The 24326-nt window shown below is 38.5% G+C and overlaps 1 protein-coding gene across 2 annotated transcripts in view; it reads left to right on the top strand.

The window, feature by feature from the left end:
• Positions 1 to 22189, top strand: part of Lta4h (leukotriene A4 hydrolase) — a 30881-nt gene extending 8692 nt beyond the window's left edge. Inside the window, exons 4-19 of one of the 2 annotated variants that reach the window (XM_090328438.1) lie at positions 812 to 880; positions 1683 to 1787; positions 2741 to 2793; positions 5156 to 5228; positions 5516 to 5656; positions 6705 to 6728; positions 7303 to 7373; positions 8035 to 8146; positions 9292 to 9436; positions 12111 to 12214; positions 13131 to 13201; positions 13906 to 13960; positions 17995 to 18090; positions 20411 to 20493; positions 21123 to 21227; positions 21944 to 22189. In XM_090328438.1, the coding sequence (XP_090184564.1) occupies positions 812 to 880; positions 1683 to 1787; positions 2741 to 2793; positions 5156 to 5228; positions 5516 to 5656; positions 6705 to 6728; positions 7303 to 7373; positions 8035 to 8146; positions 9292 to 9436; positions 12111 to 12214; positions 13131 to 13201; positions 13906 to 13960; positions 17995 to 18090; positions 20411 to 20493; positions 21123 to 21227; positions 21944 to 22061 (1425 nt within the window). In that variant the 3' untranslated portion in view covers positions 22062 to 22189. The remainder of the gene's footprint in view (positions 1 to 811; positions 881 to 1682; positions 1788 to 2740; positions 2794 to 5155; positions 5229 to 5515; positions 5657 to 6704; positions 6729 to 7302; positions 7374 to 8034; positions 8147 to 9291; positions 9437 to 12110; positions 12215 to 13130; positions 13202 to 13905; positions 13961 to 17994; positions 18091 to 20410; positions 20494 to 21122; positions 21228 to 21943) is intronic. The other variant, XM_090328439.1, reaches the window with a different exon arrangement.
• Positions 22190 to 24326: the final 2137 nt, after the last annotated feature.

The following is a 24326-nucleotide window of genomic DNA, read 5'->3' as shown; positions in this document are numbered from 1 at the left end:
TAGGCTTCATTTAGCTCAGCAGACTGTCTCAACAAAGCCTGGCTTTGTTGTCTCGTATGCACACTTATAAATAGTCAGGCTTAGGAAATTGTGGCTATTCTTTTTTGTGGAACCAGTACTTATGACAAATTGATGTGGGAGCAGAGAATTAATTAATATCACATCTTATAAGAATGATTGTAGGATGGATGGACAGGGAGGAGAGAAATTTGATCTGAATACATTATATGCATGGTATAAATAACTGCAGTGAAGCCCCTTTGTGCAACTAATTTTCACTATTTCTTTTTTTTGAGTAATGGAAGCATTGGGAGATACCTTTTTTCCTTTTTTCTCCCTCCCTTCCTTCCTTGCTACAAGATTGAAACCATAAGACAGGAACATTTCTCCAGCAACTTTCCTGAGAACACTAGGATCCCATTAGATTGTAACTTAACAGAGAAAAACAGGTTTCATGCTAAAATATGTGTAACGAATTAAGCAGGTTTCTTCATTGTAGGTCTTCCTAGACCCTCTAGAAAGCTCGTGTGCAGTGCCCTCCTTCTTTAGTGCTCCTGAGAGCCAGGAGCTCACTCTGGTTCCTCGTGCTCACTGGCTGCTCCTGTTCTGCAGAGCTCAGAGCAGCAACATTGCCTGACAGATTCATAATGCTTCACTGAAATGTAAAGGTTGACCATGGATTATAAGGAGAAATCTATTTATTTTTGAAAAGAATATGTCTATGAATATTGCTGTGATTGTAACAATTTCTTCATGACTCAGTGTTTTAGGGATGGGACTCACTATTCCTTTTTTTTGTACCCTCTCTCAGGCCATTCACTGCAGAGCAATTCTTCCTTGCCAGGACACTCCTTCTGTGAAGTTAACTTACAGTGCAGAGGTAAATGCCACAGACTGCTAACTGTATTGAAGACTAAGTAAATGTGGTCGATATGTTAAGCAGAGATGATCATTTGAGTTTTAGAACTAGAAATTGTTTCATGAAATCTTTACCTGAAATCTGTGAGGACCTAAATATAAATGTATGCTTCAGAAGCCATTTTAGCATTGCAAATATGAAAGGGAAATGGAGCCCATTCAATGTTTTTTAAAAAAGGACTTCAGAATTCTGTATCTAACTACAAGAATTTAGGACCATTTCCTGTTTTTATTTTCGTTGTTATTGTTCATCTGTTAGTGTTTTGTTTTGTTCTTGGTGGTACTGAGGATTTGAACGCTTGGCTTTGAGCTTGCTAGGCAGGTACCTTACCCCTTCATCCACATCCTCAGCCTTTTTATTTAGGTTATTTTTGAGGTAGGGTCGTACCTGAACTATCCTGGCTCATGGCCCTCCTATTTAGGCATCTCTGTAGCTAAGGTTGATAAGTGTGAAGCATTGTGCCCAGCTTTTTTGTTGGTTGAGATGGAGTCTTTCCTGCCCAGGCTGGCTTTGAACCTTGATCTTCAGATCTCAGCCTCCCAACTAGCTAGGATTACAGATGACTCATCAGCACCTCACTTAATACTCACTTTTAAAGAAAACAGCTTTACATATGGCAGATTCTGTTTACAATGACTTTTTTGTGCTCGTAGTCTGTTTATTATATAGATGATCAAGAACAATTGATATTATTTTACAACTGTAAATTAAGACCCATAGACATTTGGATTTATAACTGGAAGTGATTTTTCTTCTTGATTAGGTATCTGTACCTAAAGAACTGGTGGCACTTATGAGTGCTATTCGAGATGGAGATGCACCTGACCCAGAAGATCCAGGCAGGAAAATATACAAATTCAATCAAAAGGTAAGGTCGTAGTGTCCAGATTTTGTTTCAGTTAATGGGAAACTACAGAGAGCTGTACTCATCCAGACAGCACACTAGTTCTTGATATTTCAGAGTTGGCAGAAAGGAAGGAAGGAAGGAAGGGAGGGAGGGAGGGAGGGAGGGAGAGAGGGAGGGAGGGAGGGAGAGAGGGAGGGAGGGAAATACTATGAGTACTGAAGAAAGATAATTGCTGGATAGGCAAATCAGAGAGTACCAGATTCCATTGCTCTCACTCTAGTCAGTAGCAGGGCAGACTTCTTGTTCTTTTACATCATTTCTTTACTGGCCCAATAGCCATGTGGACAAGTGGCTGATTACTGCTTATACCTTAGACTAGAAAAGCATGGGTTTTTTTGTTTTTAATTCTTACATGGCTAATAATTAGAGTTGAATATTTGACCTTTAATGAACAGAATGCATGTGCCCATATATGGGGGAGTATAACTGGGTTGTCTCTTCTGCTAATAATCACACCAGAAACAATTTTGCTTCCATCTTAACTTCTTGGATTTCAAGCTGTCTTAACTTTGGCATATATTTATTAATGATTTAAAATGTAAAGGAATTTAGGGAATGAAAATGCTTTGAAAATGGAGAGAACCTTCCATAAAGACAAAACCAAGTTGCTTTCTTACAGACCTCTTTTGGAGAAATGGTTAGTGTAGCTTTTAGGCTATCAAGATGGCTTTCACAGATGCTTTCCTTCCATGTAGAATAAGAGGGAATTAGAGGGTTTCAAATATTTTTGCATCATAGTTTTGAACTATTTGGCCTCTTAAAATTGCGAACTATTTGAGAAGTACAAAAGGAGAGTAATCCATTCTAATGGTTAGAGCTTCAAAAGGACATTTGTTTTCATTGTAAATATGAATTGTCTGAGTACTGTTTGTGGACGCTAACACATCATGTATTATGTATGTTTCCCCCTTTAGGTTCCAATACCCTGCTACCTGATTGCTTTAGTTGTTGGAGCTTTAGAAAGCAGGTAAGTTGTTGAACAAACATGGGGCAGATTGTGAAAAAAATGTAAACCTTAGCCTGTATTGCCCCTCTGAGAGGATTGGTGGGTGGGTAGATTCTCAAGATATCAAGCTGACAGCTCCAAATAAATTCTAATACAGTAATGAAACAAAGGCAGCATATTAATTTTAAAATTAAAAACAGTCTTTATTGGTTGTCTTATCGATTTCTTGAGTGTTACAGAAGGAGCGTTTGGTTTCTTGGGTTTGTTTATTTTTTGGCCAGTCCTGGGTCTTGAACTCAGGGCACTGATCTTGAGCACTTTTACTCAAGACTAATGCTCTGCTACTTGAGTCACAGCATTACTTCTGTGTGTGTGGTACCAAAGAATAAAACCCAGGGCTTCTTGCATGCTAGGCAAGTACTCTACTACTTGGCCACATTCCTGGCCCCCAGAATGAGCATGTTTTGCCTTTACTTTGAAATCTTGATTCTAAAGTAAACTTAAGTCACTTTCTACAATCTCCATTTTTTCATCCTTGAAATTCCGAAATCCCTCTTCCAACACTATAGGATAGGCATGTGAAATACATGTTAAAGCACTTGGAAGCCTAGAAAGAAAGGTACAGAAAGGTAAGATGTTTTGTTAAAGTATTACCGGTAACTAGAGTGTTCTTATTTCTAAGCAACAAAAAATTAAGAATGTTTATAATAAATTACATTCCTTTTTTTTTTTTTGAAGTGGTGGGTTTTGAACTTAGGATCTGGGTGCTGTTCCTGAGCCTAGTGCTCTACCACTTGAGCCACCTCACCACTTCTTTAATTACTAAAAATGTGGACATGACGGGTTGCAGTTCCAGTAATTTCTAGCGACATCCTTAGGTAGCTCCACTTCCTCTCTTGATTCGATTTCCTTCCCCTGGAAAACAAATATATCTATTTTAATGTGGCTACTGGACAATTACAAGTACCTAGCGTGTGTTTGTGACTTATGGCTCTTATTAAATTTGTTTTGCTCACAGTGTGATCTGCAGACCAGTAGTTTTGGCCTAACCTGGGAGTTTGTTAGGAATGTAGCCTTGGACCCTATACCAAGCCTACTAAATCCAAATTTATGTTTCTATGAGTTCTGCAGATACTTGCATGCACATTAAAGATTCGGGAGAACTGTTCTAGATGCTACTTCCAAGGCAGAAATCTTGTTTAGGGTTGATATCACAAAAATTTTAAGATGAAATTTAGATGAAAAAGGTGGTTTGGGTTTGTTTTAGCATAAGACCTTGTGTGTACTAGGCAAATGCTTTACCGTTGAGCTATTCCTCCAGGTTGACGATGTTTTAGAGTTGTAGTACATATAAAATGATATATTTACTGTTCTTATCCTTCGTTCTTTTTAAAAATTACGGGTATTTTCCATTATAATTTACCATGATAACCATTTTTGAATGTGCCAGTCAGTGGTCTTAAACACATCCATACTGTTGTGAAACAGATCTGCTGAACTTCATCTTGCAGAATTGAAACTCCACACCCATTAAACAACTCTTCTTCTCTTTCTCCAGTATTTGGTAACCACTGCTCTACTTTCTGTTCCTATTAATTTGACTATTTCAAGACGTCGTATAAGTAGAGGCATCCAGTGTTTGTCTTTGGTGACTGACTTATTTCACATTGCATAATGAATCCACAGAATTCATCTATGTGGTAGCATGTAAAAGGATTTTCTTTGTTTTCTGTCTTTTGAGTGTTTTCTTTTTGTTCACTTGTTTGCTGGTACAGGGGTTGGAGCTCAGGACTTTATACATGATTGGCTGGCATTCTATCACTTAAGCCATCCCTCCAGCCTACGTACTTTCCGGTTATCTTGGGATGGAGTCTTGGGGCATTTTCTACACAGGCTGGCTTCTAATCATGATCCTCTGGATCTTAGCCACCTAAAGTAGCTAGGATTATAACATGAGCCATGGAGCCTGAATTGTCTATGTTTATTGTCTATGCAAGTACCAAACATTTAAGTGCATAAAAAAGTATTTATTTATCTTCCGGGATAATGAATCTATTTTAAGCTGTGACTGAGTTTCTACAATTGTGAGATTGAGAGGGGCGCCCATAACCCTGGAGGTCTTCCCAAAGCCCGTAAGCTAACCTTCGGGAGCACTTGTCTTCATTTTCCTTTGACTCAGACTGTGCCTCCTTAGCGAGCTACATATCTGCTAGTATGTGTACAATAGCAGCTTTGCATCTCATGCCATTGAACCCTATGGGCACAAGGTAAATCCAGTCCTACTTTGTAAGAGTTTGAGTATAAGACATTTGTTAGGTCTGTCTAGAACTATGTGAGTAATTTGCCTTGAATCCTTTTTTTATTAAACTTTTCAATTTTGCAGGCAGATTGGCCCAAGAACTTTGGTTTGGTCTGAAAAAGAGCAGGTGGAAAAGTCTGCTTATGAATTTTCTGAGGTTGGTCTTAGAGTTATCCTGTCTCACAATTTTGGTAGGCGATAGATTTAAGATGCTGAGAGTGACAAGTGATGGCTTGGGGTAATGGGGTAAAAAATCAAATGTACCTTCTGTGAATTGGCAGTTGTTATATACTATTACCATTTTCATTTAAAATAAACATCCTTCAAAAAATATGAATATAAGTTAGGAGTCATCCTTGACTTACTTCATAGTAATGTATGCATTGAGAAATTATTGCAGTGATAATTAAAGTATACAAATATATATATGCATTCATTTTTCAGACTGAATCTATGCTCAAAATTGCAGAAGATCTGGGTGGCCCATATGTATGGGGGCAGTATGACCTACTGGTCCTGCCGCCGTCATTCCCTTATGGTGGCATGGAGAACCCTTGCCTTACTTTTGTAACACCTACTCTACTGGTAAGTACATGCTTTTTTATTTTTTCCATTTGAAACAGAGGTATTTTCAAAAGTAAGCCCTAGAGAAAGAAATTTAGACCCACGGTAGTATTTATGAAGTATTTTCCCATGTTTATAGAACCTTTGTCTCTGATTTTATTACTAGATGTGGATCTCAACATTTCTCAAGGGAAAATGATCTGGCCATTTGGCAAAAGAAAATATTTTGCTGAGGGTATTTTCGGTGTTGAGAATAGGGGCACTTAGTAATAATCCATGATGAATTATATATTCACACAAAGCAGCTAAATTTTTCAGTTGATATATATGTTCCAGTCAAGCCCAAACTCAGTGCAGCATGTGTAGGAAAGTGTTAGACCCATGTGTATTGCTATATTTTATATGCCTTGTAAGTAACCTCGAGCCCCTGACAGAATCAATCAAGTAAAATGGATTAACAATGAAGTAAATAAAATGAAATATATCACAAGACATACTGAATCCTACCAACTTTACTGTTTTGTGGGTAATAAGGCAAGGACATGATAGGTGTAAATATATGACATGACATTAGGGGAAATGTTTTCTGAAGTTAGATGCAAAAAGAGTATTGGCCCTCCTAATATTAGAAAAAGCTTCCTAGGATTGGGACAAGAAAGAATAATGTTGGTCAGGTGCAGTGACACATTCCTGTAATCCCAGCTGCACAAGAAGCATTGGCAAAAGGATTGCAATCCAAGGCAGCCCCAGGGGAAAAGTGAAAACCCTACTTAAGAAATAAACTGAAAGGCAGTCGGTGAATAACTCAAGTTGGAGAGCTCTTAGCTAGCAAGTGTAAAAAAGCCCTGAACTTAAAACATCAGTGTCAAAGTAAATAAATAAATTGCTTTCCAGTCTTTTGTTTTGTCCCCTTAATGCCTGTCTCTTTTGAGCTTTGTGAAGTTCCTATGGTCCAGACACAGTGGGCCCCCAGCACTACTCTGTTAAGTAGGGAGGGGGCAGCCTTTCAGTTGTAGGGTAGCCTATTATTTAATTGCTGACATACTAAGGTTTTTTTCTCTTTTTATAGGCAGGTGACAAGTCACTCTCAAATGTAAGTTAAAATTTCATAACAGTTGACTTTCAAGAAGTTTTAAGTAAATGATTTTGCAATAACCATTGTACTGTATTGAAGATACATTTCTAAATGGTAATTGCCATCCAGGTGTCAGTGGCTCCTCCATGTAATGCTAGCTGCTCAGAAGGCTGAGATCTGAGGATCACAGTTCAAAGCCATCCTAGTGGGAAAGTCCATGAGATTCTTACTGCCAATTAACCACGAAAAAGCCAGAAGTGGAGCTGTGGATTAAGTGGTAGCGTGCCAGCCTTGGGTGAAAAGCTAAGGCACAGTGCCCAGGTTTTGAGTTCAAACTCCAGTAACAGCACAAATAAAACATAACTTGGAGCATCTCCTTACAAGATATTATTTAGTCTGCTAACAATTAGATTTAAGTCTTAAGAAATTCTGTGGTTTGATTTCATCATGCTTATATAATATTTTTAATTAATCAAATATTTGCTGAGGTTATTGTTTGTATGCCATACTCTTTTGGTCTTCTATTAAATTTTTTTTCCTGACCTAAGTATGTCTTTTAGGTTGAAGTAATGAATTTTACCAATCCTTTTAGGTTATTGCACATGAAATATCTCATAGTTGGACAGGAAATCTAGTGACCAACAAAACTTGGGACCATTTTTGGTAAGATTTTTAAAATTTATTTGTGTATTGATTGTTATGATTTATCTCCTTTCCTGCTTTCCACCACAGAATTGTTTGCAATGTGAATCTTATTTTCCTTTGTTACAGTCACCTGGGAGATAGCTTGAATTTTATTTGCTCGGATTTTAATTCTGTATTACATGCAATCTAGGTGTTTCATTTATGCTTGTTACTTAGTACCTGACATAGTCACATTTTATCTTATTGGGATGGAGTATTGCTTTGTAGTTCTGGCTGTCCTCAAACTTGTAATCTTTTTGCCTCAGCCTCCTGAGGGCTGAGATGACATGCGTGAACCACCATGCCTGACTTCCTGCTCATGTTTAATACACGGACACCTAAAACTGGAAGTATGGCTTAATTTAATTGTCTCTACTGCCATCTTCTGGGTTGGATACCCTACTGCTCTAAGTTGACTGAAAGTCACATAAGCAAGGCACTGATACTGCAGTAGTCATACTATACAATTGCTGTTCTCCACAGGAAAGCCTATATAATACACACACATACATGTCATATATAAATATGTATTTATATATAAATGTCATATATCCCTATGCCATATGCATTAAATAGGTAATATATATTTTTTCATAATGCCTTGCCTCTCACCTGTGACAGTGCTTCCTATTTCTTTCAGGTTAAATGAAGGACATACTGTGTATTTGGAGCGCCACATTTGTGGACGACTCTTTGGCGAGAAGTTCAGACATTTCCATGCTCTGGGAGGATGGGGAGAGCTACAGAATTCGGTAAACACGTTAGGATTTTATCTCTTCATTTCTTGGTTTATCTAAGTTTTGTTGGAAACAGGGTCTTGCTTTCTAGACCAGGCTGGCTATGAAATCTCAATCTCCCCATGTCAGCATCTCGAATTCCATAAACTGGAATTCGTTGTTATTTTTCTTGAGGCTTGATCTCAGGGCCTGGGTGCTGTCCTTGAGCTCTTTTGCTCTATCGTCTTTGAGTCATGGGGCCATTTCCAGTTTTCTGGTCGTTAATTGGAAATAAGAGTCTTACACACTTTCCTTCCGAGGCTGTCATCTAACTGCGATCCTCAGATCTCATTCTCCTGAGTAGCTAGATTATAGCATGAGCCACCAGCTTCCAGCTATAAATTAGAATTTTATAAGTATTTTTCCTAGCCACTCAGGAAGCTGAGATCTGAGGATCACGGTTCAAAGCCAGCCTGGGCAATAAAGTCCCTGAGACTCTTACCTCCAATTAATGACCAGAAAACCGGAAGGCTACTGGTGGTAGCCTTGAGCTGAAGAGCTCAGGGACAACGCCCAGGCCCAGAGTTCAAGTCTTATGACTGATCAAAGAAAGAAAAATAAGCAACATTCTTCTGCTGGACTTAACCTGCTGAACTTATACTCAGAAGCCTGAGAGCTGAGGATTGTGATTCTAACAGGAAAGTCTGTGCGCGCGCACACACACACACACACACACACACACACACACACACCTTCTTCCAAAGTTGTTACAAAATTTAGATTGTGAAGTATCTTCATTATCAAGAAGGAAATGATTTTTAAATATATAGGAGAGTTAGCAGATGCTTTGTAGTACTTTTTGGCACCTGTAACTGAAAATGTGATCTGGTTAGTAGGTTGAATTTTATTTAGTATACATAGCAGTTTTTAAAGACTTTCCTATCAGCTAATATTGCTGACTATGTATTGAATCATTTTCCTAATGATTCAAATGATCAATTCTAATGATTCCTTGATAAGAATCAAGCCTAATTATTGGAGGAGAGTTCACAGGGCAATATGGGTAGCTGTTCTTGATTCTTCCATAGTTGTGCCCCTGCGTGAAATAATAACTCCTTACTAGATTCCTGGCATGGTAGTACCCATCTTCATACATGAACCCGCATCTTTGTGTCTTGTAGATAAAAACTTTTGGGGAGACACATCCTTTCACCAAACTCGTGGTTGATTTGAAGGATGTGGATCCTGATGTAGCCTATTCTTCCGTTCCCTATGAGAAGGGCTTTGCTTTGCTCTTTTACCTGGAACAACTTCTTGGAGGACCAGGTAAGAAGTTTGTGTTTGCTAATTTTGTTTTCTTTCTGAGGGAAATGGGAAGAAGGTGGATGGATCCTAAATTGTTGCTTTGCTGCATTTTATACTTCTAATTCATGTGCCAGAGAAATCTCATTTCCTAACGTTACTTCTGCTCTTAAAATAATTCTTGGTATGTTGATAATGCTGTTTGACTCTTTTAAAGAAAAAAAATCTCACCAGTATTTTAATAATCAGGAAATGATGGGTACTCATTGGAAACATTTTGAGGTCCCAGAAGTTCACAAGAGAAAGATTTGGGAAGCCATCAATCCCTGTTCAGTTCCCCAGGGATACCAACTGTTAGACTAATATCAGTTAGGCTCCATATGATTTCCTAAGAGGAGAGGAACAAGCACACCACTGTATGTGTCGTCTATCCACTTTCTTCAATTTCAGTACCAGCAGTCAACCTCACAGAAGAACGAGTACAGATTTCTTATCCCTTTTCTTAAAATTTCACAGGTAGAAGATTCACTCTCCCTGTAGGTCTTAACAATCTCAGCCTACAATTTTTTTCTTCCCTTATTAAGAACTTCCATCCTTTGATTTATGGCTTCTCTTTTGCACAACTGATTTACCAGCCTCATTCCTCTTCTATTTTGGGGCCAAGAATATGTAAAACAAGTACTACTTGAATAGGAACAGGGTGATAACACAGCAGTTGCTCTGATACACAGGATTGCTGCTGAGATATACTCTCAAGATGCTGGTGCAGAGAAATATCACACTCACATAACTTATAGTGTGATCATTGCTCATTCTCTTATTAAGTGTTAATCCTTTCTGATGCCAATCTCATGATTTACATTTTTTAATGTTATTATCAGGTGATGTGTAGCGGGGTTACACTTACATTCATAAGATAGTGGGTATACTACTTCTTGCACATTGATACCCCCTTCCCATGCTTTTTTCCCATTTTTCCTTCCCCCACCTCCTCCCAATCATCTTGTTTTTTCCCCTTCTCTATTCAAAATAAACTTACGTACAATATACCAGGTACCAAAGTCAAATACAGTAACAACAGGGGATAAACCATAAAGGAAAAAAAAGAGAAAAGAAATAACTTCCCATAGTACATTAAAAACAGCAAACACCAAGTTAAACCTCTTGTTTCCATATCCTGGAGTTCGTTTCGTTTAGCCTCATCCTATATGGCCATATGCACATAGCTTTTGAGCTATTGTGATCCTCTGCTAGGAGAATCCTAGATGTAAACTAAGTATTACAAATGAGGGAAACCATGGAGCCTATTTTTGGGGGGTCTGGCTTACTTCACTTAGTATGATTTTTTTCCAAGAATTTCCATTTCCTTACCAATGGGATGATGGCATTCTTTCTAATGGCAGCATATAATTCCATTGTGTACAAGTATACCATGATTTAAATTTTAGTACTATATGTAGATAAAAACATAGTCCACTCTAGTTTAGCGCGTTCTTCTTGTGGGCATCCTTTAGGAGTTTAGGAATCTCCTTGCATACATAAGCAGATTGGATAAAAGGGGTATGTATTTGTTCTGCATCTGGTTTTGTTTGTTGTTATTTGTGGTTGTCACTGAATATTCACATGTTCTAGGTTAGTACTTATAAATCCAGCTCATACTTTTTTTTTTTTTTTTGCCAGTCCTGGGCTTGAGCTCAGGGCCTGAGCACTGTTCTTGGGCTTTCTCAAGGCTAGAGCTCTACCACCTGAGCCTTAACACCACTTCCAGCTTTTTTCTATGTATGTGGTACCGACGTATCGAGCGCAGGTCTTCATTCATGCTGGGCAAGCACTCTACCTCTAGGCAAAACTCCAAGCCCCCAGCTCATACTTTTTTAAACAGTTCTAAACTTCAGAAAGAAACTACCACCATTGTTTCACTTTAGTATCTTTTCTTTCTTGGCAGTACTGGAGCTTGAACTTGAACTCAGGGCCCCATGATCTGACTTGGCTTTTGTGTTCACAGTTGGTGCTCTACCTCCAGCCTTACCTCTAGTTTGAAGTGTGTATTGTACTTTTTAAAGTATGCTATGTTGTTTCACTTTATGTCAATGTGACTTTCTCTTACTGATGGCCTGGAGGCGTTCACCTTTGTTGATTGACTTTGAAGACCTTCCTTCCCCTAAATCTATATTCTGTCTGGTTTTTTTTGTGGGGTTTTTTGTTTGTTTGTTTGTTTGTTTTTGGCTAGTCCTGGAGCTTGAACTCAGGGTCTACCACTTGAGCCATAGCACCATTTCTGTGTATGTAGTGCCAAAGAATCAAACCCAGGGCTTGGTGCGTGCTAAACAAGCACTTCACCACTAGACCACACTCCAGGCCCCTGATCTTATTTTCTTTCTTTCTAGTCCTTATAAGGTTATTTCTTGTAGAACTTAACATTGTATGTTCCTCTTCTGTGTCTTCATTGTATCATCTCCTCATCTGTAAATAGGATTTCTCATCTCTCTTCCTCCAAATTGCATACTTTTTTTTTTTAAGGCTCAGCTTCAGTCTGTCACCCTTTCTTGAACTTTCTTCCAAAACCCTCATTGGTTTCCTTGTTCTTTGGAGTGTTCTTTATTATCTATGGCTAATAGTCCAATATGAACCAAACAAATAATTACCTTCCTACAAATTGATCTGTTTTTCTTCTTTCTTTTAAAATTTTCATTCATAGAGGTTTTCCTAGGATTCTTAAAGGCTTATGTTGAGAAATTTTCCTACAAGAGCATAACCACTGATGACTGGAAGAATTTCCTATATTCACACTTTAAAGATAAGGTTGGATTTTAAACATTTTCTCATTTTTCCTGCCCAATATATCTTTATTTGTTGACTGTTAGGCTAACTTGACTTAATGGTAGTATTGATTCAGGATTATTTTGCTTTAAATCTCAATTTTCCTATTATCTAACAGGATACTAGTAATGAATATACATTTATTTTAGAAGAGACTTAGATGATATTTTACATAGACAGGTGTTAATTAGCTTTGTTTAGTCATCTGTGTTATATACATATAACAAGGTTATCACATTGTACCCCATAAATACAATAATAATGTCTGTCAGTTAGAAAATAATGATTGTGCCGGGGGAGGTGACTCAACGCCTGTAATCCTAGCCACTCAAGAGGCTGAGATCTGAGGATCAAGGTTCAAAGCCAGCCCAGGCACAAAAGGACCTGAGACTCTTATCTCCAGTTAACCTCTAGAAAACAGGAAGTGGGGCTTGGTTCAGGGTGGTAGCCTTGGGCTGAACAGTTTAGGGACAGTGCCCAGGCCTAGTTCAAGCCCCATAGCCCACAAACAAAAGAAAAGAAAAAGATTAAAAAAAAAAAAAAAAAGAGCTGGGCACCGGTGGCTCATACATATAACCTAGCTACTTAGGAGGCCAAGATCTATCTAGTGGGTTATGGTTTGAAGCCAAGCCTGTGCAGAAAAGTGTATGAAATCTTACCTTCAAAATAGCCAGTAAAATGTGGGAGTAGATGCAGGGATCAGTTGTTAGCGTACCAGCCATTAGTGGGCAAGCTGAGCAAACGTGAGGCCCCAAGTTTCAATCTCACTACTACCACAGGGGGTGAAAAAAGCAATAGAAATTTTTTTTCACTTGAAAGAATAGACAGAACTGTAGGCTTGTGGATGCTTACAAGTTTGCAAGATCATTCACAATCTTGGTATTTTTCCTGTTTTCAGGTCGATATTCTCAATCAGGTTGATTGGAATGCCTGGCTCTATTCTCCTGGTCTGCCTCCTGTCAAACCCAAGTACGTGCTTACTTGCCTGCCACTCATTCGCTCTCATTGTCCTAAATCCTAGCCTCCTCAAAATATCTGCGTGAATTTTATTCCTTCCTTATGCCGTTACTAGATAGGCATGACAACAGGATTGTTAGGTGTTCCTTTAAGAAGCCAAAAGCAATTTCCATGGCTTATAAACATATTTGTGATGAGTTACTTAATACAAGTAATTTTTAACTGGATTATTTCTGTACAAAATGATATTGTTATGCTCAGACTATTGTACTTTTTATTTATAAGTATTACTCTAATCATCCTCAAATTGTTGCAAGTTAGGATTCCTGTTTTCAGAAGAGGCAAATTAGGATTAGTTAGTGTCTTGCTCATGGTATGGAGAGCTGTTCCTGCCAGACATTGAACACCCAATATGCTAAGGTTCTAGCTGCTATATCCTCTGTTCCCTGTACATTGGGCCAACTTTGCGCTGAGACATTCGGCACCTCTGAAGGATGGCCTGGATTTGTTCTCATGGCTTTTATTGGACTTGTGAGTTTTCAGATGAGGCCACAATACTAAAATCAGGCCAAAGATTTCCTATGTCTGTTTCTTTAGAAGCTATTTTGAAGACGTTGTGAAATCTAAGTGCATTCTGTAGCTTTACTATTATATTTATACAAAAACATATGTATGTTTATAGAGTTTAATTTTTAGTGTTTTTTTTATCTTTGCAGTTATGACATGACTCTGACAAATGCTTGCATTGCCTTAAGCCAAAGATGGATTACTGTGAGTAGTACTGTGTGATACATGACTCCTTAGTGAGTTACTCATGTATGATTCTGCTTATGGGGGTGTCTTTATATCATAAACAGTTGTATCCAGAAAGCTGTCTACAAGTTAAATGTGTCCAAGGTGATACTGTCTTCTCCCTCAGTGTATAAAATTAAGTGTCATGAGGGGGGAAAAGTAGATGTTGATAGCATTAATTCTGCTTTTTCTTATTTTCTTTTTCAATTCTTAAAATAAAAGTAGGGAAAATTTTTTTTCTGCCTGTCTTCTTTTCCTCTTCATTTATACAAGATAGTATTTTTATATGTACAATATGCAATCAAATATAGCAGTGGTTTTAAACTCAGAACCTGAACTTAAACCATTATTTCTTGGCAAATAATGTACCTCCCACAATGAAAAGCACAGAAATGGCCTAACCTTTGGATGGCCCATAGTTTAAGAAAGCAGACTTATAGTAAATAGCCTTAATGGGAGCAGTAGGTAATGAGAAGTACAAGAATGATGAAAATGAAGTAGAGAGCAGTCAACAGAAGGACTGCCTTCATCCCCTGTGAAGAACTGGGATTTAATGATGTGCTCTTTTAAATAACTTAGAAAGGCTTAATTATTTCTTTTTCTTTTTTTTTTTTTTTCTTGCCAGTCCTGGGCTTGAGCTCAGGGCCTGCGCACTGTCCTTGGACTTTCTCAAGGCTAGAGCGCTGCCACTTGAGCCTCAGCACCACTGCCGGCTTTTTTCTATGTATGTGGTACCGAGGAATCGAACCCGGGTCTTCATGCATGCTAGGCAAGCACTTTAACCACTAGGCCAAACTCCCGGCCAGGCTTAATTATTTCTATCCACAAACAGAAATCTGATAACATCGTTTCCCACAGATAATATCTTTCTTTCTACTTGCATCTTGAATGTTATTTGTGTAGTTGACACATGGATCAAGAGGAAACGAATGAGAGTTGTCTATCAGAAATAGTGTTTTCGCAAAATGAATCTGTCTTAGTTTAAACAATCTGTTCTCTCTTGTCTGGTACTAGGTAAAGCCACCTTCTTCTGCTCAGGTCTTCCTTTGGGCCCAGTAGGTGATTAGCTCAGTGTCAGAGGGAACAGGCAGTGTTGGGACACAGTGAGGGTTTGGTAGTAACTGGTGAATTCCTCTCTTGATGGAATTTCTCAATTATTTTTCTTAAATAGTATTAAAAAAATGGGGGCCGGGAGTTTGGCCTAGTGGTAGTAGAGTGCTTACCTAGCATGCACGAAGACCTGGGTTCAATTCCTCGGTACCACATACATAGAAAAAAGCTGGAAGTGGTGCTGAGGCTCAGGTGGTAGCACTCTAGCCTTGAGAAAGTTCAAGGACAGTGCTCAGGCCTTGAGCTCAAGCCCAGGACTAACTACAACAACAAAAAAATGCAAAAGAATGTATACATAGGGGAGGGAAACGGGTACCAAGACATGTGAAAGGGTATCAATGTATGTGAATTAATGCACCTTTTATCTGGCAAATATCATGTAACCCTTTTACTAATTACAATAAAAAAAAAGAATGTATACATAGAAAACATAGACAGGACTACCTGCCTTCTTTCATTTAACCTGTCAAAAATGTGGCCTCATACATTTTTTAAATTATCTCATAAAATTAGCTGCCATACCTTTTCTTTGCTTTGGGAATCTACTCTGAATGCTACAAATTGTGTAAAAAAAGGAAAAGTGACAGTTCCTTCATTCTGGCTATTAACCATCTTTTTCTTAGTAACTTAGCAATCAGCAGCTTTTTAGGCTATAGTAACTTAATCTCAACTACCTCAGCCTCAAGTATCTTTTTTTTTTTTTTAACAGATACTGATTTATTTCAGTTCAGAACATTTCATTTGGAAAATATGTTATTTTTTAGATTCTTTGATATATCTAATAAAACACAATGTTTCTTTTAAACATAACTACATTTACATGCATAAATAGCACCACATCCTTCCCAGCACTTTCAAATATGGGAGGGATTAAAAAAAGAATTATTTTCTTCAATTTGTATAGAAGACAATAGCTCAAAAAGGTATTGCAATATGGTCTATAGTTCTTTCCATCCTACTACCCAAGTGTTCTAAAGACAGGGCCATAATACTTTTAATTAAGAGGTTAGATTTCTCTTTTATATTTTTTTATTAAATAATTTATTAACGTTGATTTTTACATCATATTTTAAATGACAAGTTTAACAAACAAGTGTTCAAGGAGGGAATCTCTGTTTACAATCACTGGGACTTAGTATTTAGAACTTAATCAAAATTAGGCTAAGGGTTTGTATGTCATAGAAACATATTAATTTATGAAATAAGACATTATGTCTATAGAGTCATAGGTTTTTTTCATATATTTTTATTGTAATTAATAGAAGGGTTACATGATATTTGCCAGATAGATGGTGCATTAATTCCCATACATTGATACCCTTTCACATGTCTTGGTCCCCATTTCCCTCCCCCCCACCCTCACCCCTCATCTTGTTTTCCCCTGTTCCCTATCCAATTTCAAATAACCAAATACAAATATATCTGATATATCAGGTAACAAAATGAGATAACCAAGGGACAGCAAAAGTGATGAGAGATAACATAGTACCTTAAGAACAACAATATTCATTATATGGCTTATGTTTACGTCATATTTTAAATGACAAGTATAGCAAACAATTGTTCAAGGGGGGGAATCTGTAATTACAATCTCTGGGACTTAGTATTTAGAACTTAATCAAAATTAGGCTAAGGGTTTGTATGTCATAGAAACATATCAGTTTATGAAATAAAACATTATGTCTATAGATTCATAGGTTTTTATGTCTATATAGTTATGTTTGTATTTCCATTACCATGTCCATAGCTTTGGGTATGCAGTTATTGAGTCCTCGCTCTTGTACTCTTTGGATTTAATAACCGCATATTAAGGATACCATGCACCTTTTGTTCCTTAGGTCTTGACTTGTCTCACTCAACATGATTCACTCTAGATTCATCCACTTCCCTGCAAATGCCATTATTTTATCTTGTCTGTTGGCCATGTAGAATTCCATTGTGTATATATACTGCATTTTCTGTATCCATTCATCTGCAGTAGGTCATCTGGATTGTTTCCATTGCCTGGCTATTGTGAATAGTGCAGAGATGAACATAGCTGAGCAGGTGTCCTTATAATATCCTGAGTTGTGATGTTCAGGATAGATGCCCAGAAGTGGTATGGCGGGATAATAGGGAAGGTCTATTTTCAGTTCTTTAAGGAACCTCCACACTGCTTTCCAGAGTGGCTGAACTAGTCTACATTCCCACCAGCAGTGTAGTAGGGTTCCTTTTTCTCCACAACCCCGCCAGCAACTGTCATTGTCTGAGTTCAAAATCTTGGCCATTCTTGTTGGGGTAAGGTGGTATCTTAGGGTTGTTTTTATTTGCATTTCCTTTATGACCATAGATGATGAACATTTTCTCATATGCTTTTCTGCCATTTTAATCTCTTCTTCTGATAAGTCTCTCTTTAGTTCCCTTGCCCATTTAGTGAATGGTTTATTGGGTTTTCAGGAGATTAGTTTCTTGAGTTCCCTGTAGATACTGGATATTAAGCATTTATCAGATGTATTGTTGGTGAATATCTTTTCCCAGTTGGTTGGCTCTCTATTTTTGCAACTATGTTTTTATCTGTACAGAAACTTTTTATTTTTAGGTAGTCCCAATCTGTTGTAACCCTGGGATTCTGTTCAGGGATCTTTTGCCTGTGCCTATGAGTTCCAGTGTCTCTCCTATTTTATCATGTAGCAGTTTCACGGTTTCCGGTCTGACGTTGAGGTCTTTGATCCATTTTGAGTTAATGCTTGTGCATGGCGAAAGGCTAGGGTCAATTTTTAGTTTTCTACATGTGGCTCTTAAGTATCTTTTATATAATGTTATGTGTGCATGTTATCTCTGTCATTTTCTTCATTTTTACTTTTATATCATATTAACTATTAAGTGGTACATGAACAGAAATAACTAGGTAATATTTATTTCAGGCCAAAGAGGAAGATTTAAATTCATTCAATGCTGCAGATCTGAAAGATCTCTCTTCTCATCAGTTAAACGAGTTTTTAGCACAGATGCTCCAGAGAGTAAGTACTGCACAGCGACACAGTATATGTCTTGTACCCAACCTTGGGAAAACCTCAGTGTAGAAACTCAAGGAAAAAGTAATTTAGATAGTTCTTTCTTAAAAAAAAAAAAAAAAGAGAGAGAGAGAGAGAGATGGGGGTCAGGAGTTTGGCCTACTGGTAGAGTGCTTGCCTAGCAAGCACAAAGACCCGGGTTTGATTCTTCAGTACCATATATATAGAAAAAAGCCGGAAGTGGTGCTGTGGCTCAAGTGGTAGAGCTCTGGCCTTGAGCTTGAGAAAGCCTAAGGACAGTGTTACAGGCCCTGAGTTCAAGGCCCAGGACTGGCAAAAATTAAAAAAATATATATAAAAAAAAATTATAAAACAGGGCCGGGAGTTTGGCCTAGTGGTAGAGTGCTTGCCTAGCGTGCACGAAGACCTGGGTTCAATTCCTTGGTACCACATACATAGAAAAAAGCCAGAAATGGTGCTGAGGCTCAAGTGGTAAAGCTCTAGCCATGAGAAAGTCCAAGGATAGTGCTCAGGCCCTGAGCTCAAGCCCAGGACTGGCAAAAAAAAAAAAAAAATTTAAAAAACAACAAGTTTTAGTCCATGCCTACTATGTGAAGCATTTTGGATTATAAATAAAAGTGCACTTTTATAAATAAAAGGCCCATAATCTACTAGGAAATCATATATGAAATTTATCAAGAAAGGAATTGTGTTTTAGGTATCCTTTGGGAAAACTTAATAAAAGAACTTCCTCCCTGCTAGAGGTATTAAGGTGGGGAAAGAAGAGTAAGGCGGGAGTGCTGTTACAGGATCGGGAGTGGGTTGAAGAAGTGGTGGGCATGAAACAAGCCGGCACTGAGTGCATGGCCAGGCTGGGTCAGGAGGTCAGTGATGTGCGATCTAGAAAGACTTTGGGTCCCAGACACAATTGATAGTGAATGTTACTCAAGTTTAGATCCTATTCTAGTCAGAAGGAAGGGATTTAAAATGTTTAACATGATGAATCTGTGGCTCATGGGTCATTGAAACTAGAGGTGATGTAATGGCTTCAGTGCAGGGACATGAGTTGGGGGTGGGGAGGGAAGGAGTTGGAGAGGAAGGCAAGACCAGGCCTGATGAGCAAGTTTGCACAGGATAAAAGCTTAGGCTGGGTTTGGGGCAGAACAGGAAAAAGTCCAAGCAGATTTTAAGTTCAAATGCAGCGATGAGAGAATACCTTGAGGCTGCAAGGGAGGGAGATAATGACTGTCTCTTTAAGTATTACGATGAAAGAACACTCTTCAGTCTAATGACCTGAAGAGGAATAGGGAAGATATTAAACAGAACTTCCTTTGGGATTAATGAAAAATGAAGCATAGGATTTTGAGGTAATGGGAATCTCATTTTAGTAAGAAAGCATCAGTCTGCAATTTCCTAAATATCTGGGTTTAGGAAGAAAGAATATCGGATGGGATGACTGGGGCTTAGGTACGTCAAAGCCTGGATAAAGTCAGAGAACCTCAGATACCCTAACCAGTTGGCCTACCATGGTAGACTTGGATTTGAATGACCCAGAGCAGATACACTCAATGGTGTTGGGCTAGATCTAGCAGCTAGTGAGAGCAGGATGGTGGCCACGCACGGAATGAGAATCCTATAAGGTAAGACGCTTGTGGCCAGAGAGGAGGCATACTGTCTCCCTACTGGAATCTCTACAGACATCTTAAACTACCTGTCCAAACTGAACTCCTCTTCTTTCCTTCCTTCATCCATGCTTGTTCCTCCTTTTAGTGTGGGCTGACATGAGCACAGGAGGATCATGAAATGGTACATACAAGTTTTTATTAATACTGTAAATGCAGTTTCCCCCCTAGAGTAAGTCATATTATTCCACAGATTTCAAAGGATCCTATAATATAAAAGTTTTAAAATTAATCTGTAAGAGACTTTAGAGGAAATATACAATGATAAAGCCAGGGACAATCAGTGATGACATTTTAGAAACAGTGATTTAATCTGTAAACTGGGATACATTTAGCTATAGAAGGTGTAGGCAGAATTTGAAATACTCTGCAAAGGGTCTGGAAAGTATCCAAAATGTCTGAGGAGAGTAATTCTCATTTATCTCTTGTAGTGCCTTAAAACATAATTATTCCTAGTAGAACATCTTTATCGAGAATAAGTTTGCACAAGATTTACTTTAGTATATATTTGTTTATTTTATCTAATTTATTTCTATATTATAAAATATATAGGATTTTAATTTGGCTAAGAATTTCTCTCCAGCTCCTTTCTTCCAAGGAATCCTGTTGAAATGATACTTTATACTTCTTTATTTTGCTCTTAGGCACCTCTTCCATTGGGGCACATAAAGCGAATGCAAGAGGTGTACAACTTCAATGCCATTAACAATTCTGAAATACGATTCAGGTACATCATTTTAACTTGTCTCTGTGGAAGAAAGCAGAACAATAGCTTAAAAGATGGAGAAAGGGAATGCAGAGTGTGAGAAGCCCTTGTCAAGTTTACTACATATTCCATAAGCCATTAAAGTCTATTTAGTGAATACTTGCAATGTCCAGAAGATGGTAATGTTGATCTATTTGTTAGATTTTGTTCTAAGCTCTCTTAACTTAAAAAAAAAAAATAGAATGAAGGATACAATGGTAAACAGGCTTTTCACAACCAAACATACTGAATCTCAAAGGAGAATGGTTAGAAACTTTTGCTTTATTATATCTTCATTTTTCTGGCTTCAAAATTGGTAGCTTAAGGTTTAAACCAAAGTTTAGTTTCTTGAAATTGCATAAATTCACAGGGTTCATGAGCACCTCCGTAATCCAAAACTTTTAAAACTTAATATAATCTTCTAGTATGATCCTTTTCAAAAACAAAACTCCTCTTCCTTCTCTTCTCCAGTTATTAAACTATGTATATCCATATTCAAAATTCTCCTAGTAAAGTATGATATCACCACAATGGATATTTCATCATGATAGTGATACTCATTTCCTTTATCCTCATTTCTCTCCCACACCTCCTAAACATTCTCCTTACAGATGGTTACGACTCTGCATTCAATCGAAGTGGGAGGAAGCAATTCCTTTGGCTCTCAAAATGGCAACTGAACAAGGAAGAATGAAGTTCACACGACCCTTATTCAAGTAAGACAAATCTTGCTTCTTACTTATATAAGCAATGGCAAGATAAATCTTATACATTTTTGCTGTTAAGATACTTTACAATGGGATTAGGAATATGGCTTAATAGTAGAGTGCTTGCCTAGCATGCATAAAGCCCTGGATTTCATTCCTTAGTACCACATAAACAGAACTAAGGCCTGGAGTGGTGCTGTGGCTCAAATGGTAGAGTGCTAGCTTTGAGCAAAAGAAGCTCAGGTCCTGAATTCAAGCCTGAGGGCTTGTGTGCTGCACTCATACACACACACACACACACACACACACACACACACACACACAGCCACAGAACGAATGGCTGGGTGTGTGTGGCTAAAGGGGTAAAGGACTTAAATGGCAAGTTCAAAGCCCTGAGTTCAAACTTGCATATAGACAAAAATGAACAGAGATATCATTGAGGTTTAATCCCCTCATACAAGGCTGTATGAGCCAGTAGGTGAGAAGATATTGTCCCAGCCACACCAGCCTACTCTGAAACTCCTAAAACATCTGTGACTAGTTGAAGGGTTCATACAGAGATTGGTACAGAGCTACCTAATTGGCTGGGACTCACGCTTTGATACTTAATTTAATCTCAAGTGTTGACTTACGTTCTTGTTCTCCTATCCCTTCCATTTCTCTCCCCCTTCTGTTTCTCTTCTCTCTTTCCTTCTTCCTTTCCTTTTTTTTCCTTCCTTTGGCAGGGATCTTGCTGCTTTTGACAAATCCCACGATGAAGCTATTCGTACCTACCAAGAGCACAAAAGCAGTATGCATCCAGTGACTGCGATGCTGGTGGGGAGAGACTTAAATGTGGATTAAGAGCCTACCTGTTGATGATGTCAGGAACTTCTGGGTTATTGTTCTTATTTTTTTTTAAATGAAGTCGTGAAGAAATATGAACCTTTGGCTTACATTATAATTAAAATTACCTTTAGTTTTGGCTTTTATTATTTGTCAGTGATTTTGTTGCCTTTTTAAATAGTGGTATATTCTTTGTTAATAAGTACACTGAACTTTTAAAAATCTTTTTCTCTGCATATCTAAAAACTTCTTTTTTTCTTTTGGAGATAGATTCTTACTATGATGAGCCCATGCTTCCTGCAAATTTGCAGTCCTTCTGAGTACGGGAATTAAAGGCATGTGCTATTATGCCAAGTTTAAATTTTTTTTTAATTGACTTCATATTAATTTTCTCTCAGTATGTTCACAAAGTATATCAGCATATTATTTTCCTTACATTTTATTGAAATTTATTCAAATCTGTTGCATTTTGGTTTCTAAGTAACCTTCTACATGAACGCTTAGTTGGACTTAAAATTATCCATCTACTGAATGGGAGAGACTTCCTTTCAAAGTGCCTACACTGCCAGGCATTGGTGGCTCACACCTGTAATCCTAGCCACTCACGAGGCTGAGGTCTGAGGGGTGTGGTTTGAAGCCAGGCCAGGAAGGAGAGACATTGAGACTCTTTTATCACCAGTCAACTCCCCCAAAACTAGAAGTGGTGTGGTGTCTCAAAATAGTAGAGTGCTAGCCTTGAGCAAACTGTGTCCAAGGACAGTGCCCATGCCCTGAGTTCAAGCCCCATGACAAAACAACTGTCTACACAAGTGGGAACCTGGGAGCTGCTGTCCCCTGTCCTTGATCCATCCTGCTGATCCACTGGACGTGTCCTGGTCTGTTCTTCATGGGTCAGGTGGCTGCATTGAACCTCAGTACCTTGTATCAGCTCTTCAGCAAGTCTGCCTCGTCACCTCCTTTTCACCCACAAGGAGCCTATCACATATTAAAACACCAAATAAAAGATAAGTACAACAGAGCGTTCGTGTGCCTGCAGTGTAATGCCCCACAACTCGTCACATGGTTTGGGAACCAGTGCTGTATTAGTTAAAATGCTTTGATTGCAGCCCATGTAAGAAGGGGATAGGAAGATTATTTTAAGAATATGAAGATGGAGCGAAGGAGGAGCGTAGAAGAACATGTGGGTTTGACAGAGGGGCTACAGAGCCAGCAGCACTCATGCCATACATGGGTCTAGTCCTTGTTCAGCCTGTGTACCCTCCAGCTCTACTGTGCCATTCTCAGGTGAGACTGACCCAAATTGATTCCACCTCTGCCAAATAAACTAACCAACAGGAGTTTTGTCCGAGTATGAGTCTGGATGGGTGGGTGTCATCAAGTACCCTCCCCAAAGGGTTAATGCAGTCACTTCTGTTTTAAAGTAGATCTAAGCCAACACCCACAGATACGGCAGGTGTCAAAGGAACAAATTCCTGCCCATTCCTGTAATCCTGAGTTGTCTTGCTTCCTCTCTCCCCTGCACCTCTGTTCTTTTGCACATAATATTGTAGTGTGATTCTGTTTCTCAAGGCTCACGTTTCACTTGCCTTCTTTGCCAAGAATACCAGAGAAGAGCTCAACTCAAATCCCTTGTACGTAGATCCTAGGTGACTAGATGAGCAAATCTGTACACCAAAGTAATGTTATTTAAGGCTTCTGTCCTGTGAGCTTACGAGACCAAGCGAAGTGATCATTTAATGGATGGTACTGGAAGAGATGCTTGTAGACTGGTGTGGAAGGGTAGTGTTGAGAGAGGTAGAGGGCGCTAGAGACCAGCATCCTGCACAAGTTTATCTAGGGCCAGTGCCCAGTTTACATGGACACTTATCAGCTAATAAGCATACAATGAGTATCTGTACTAGATCAACTAAAACACATAATTAGCAATAATAATAGTAAGCAATTTCTAGGTAATTCTAAAAGGAGGGTGAGCTTGCTAACGCTGTAAACTGAAAAGCTTAGGGAATGCTGCTTGGAGAAGACCTGAACTGAGATTTCAAGAATTATCCAGCCAAGCAAAGGAGTTTGGGAACTATCTGGCAGAATAGTATTAGTAAATCTCCACAACGTCTAGGGCCTACATTTAGAGTCCTCAAACAGCTATGGGTGACTTTGATCACTTATTCATGTTGGAATTTAACAGGTCAGCTGGGTCATCTCATTGTTTGAGGTTCCTTCCTGGCCTGGGGTAGTTGGACATGATCGTCTTTCTAAGTGTATCCATCTGCACACAGGAAGCACCAG

This window comes from Megascapheus bottae, chromosome 2, assembly GCF_031878675.1.
Source record: "Megascapheus bottae isolate mThoBot1 chromosome 2, mThoBot2.hap1, whole genome shotgun sequence".
NCBI lineage: Eukaryota > Metazoa > Chordata > Mammalia > Rodentia > Geomyidae > Megascapheus > Megascapheus bottae.
This window is presented reverse-complemented; position numbering and strand designations above follow the sequence as displayed.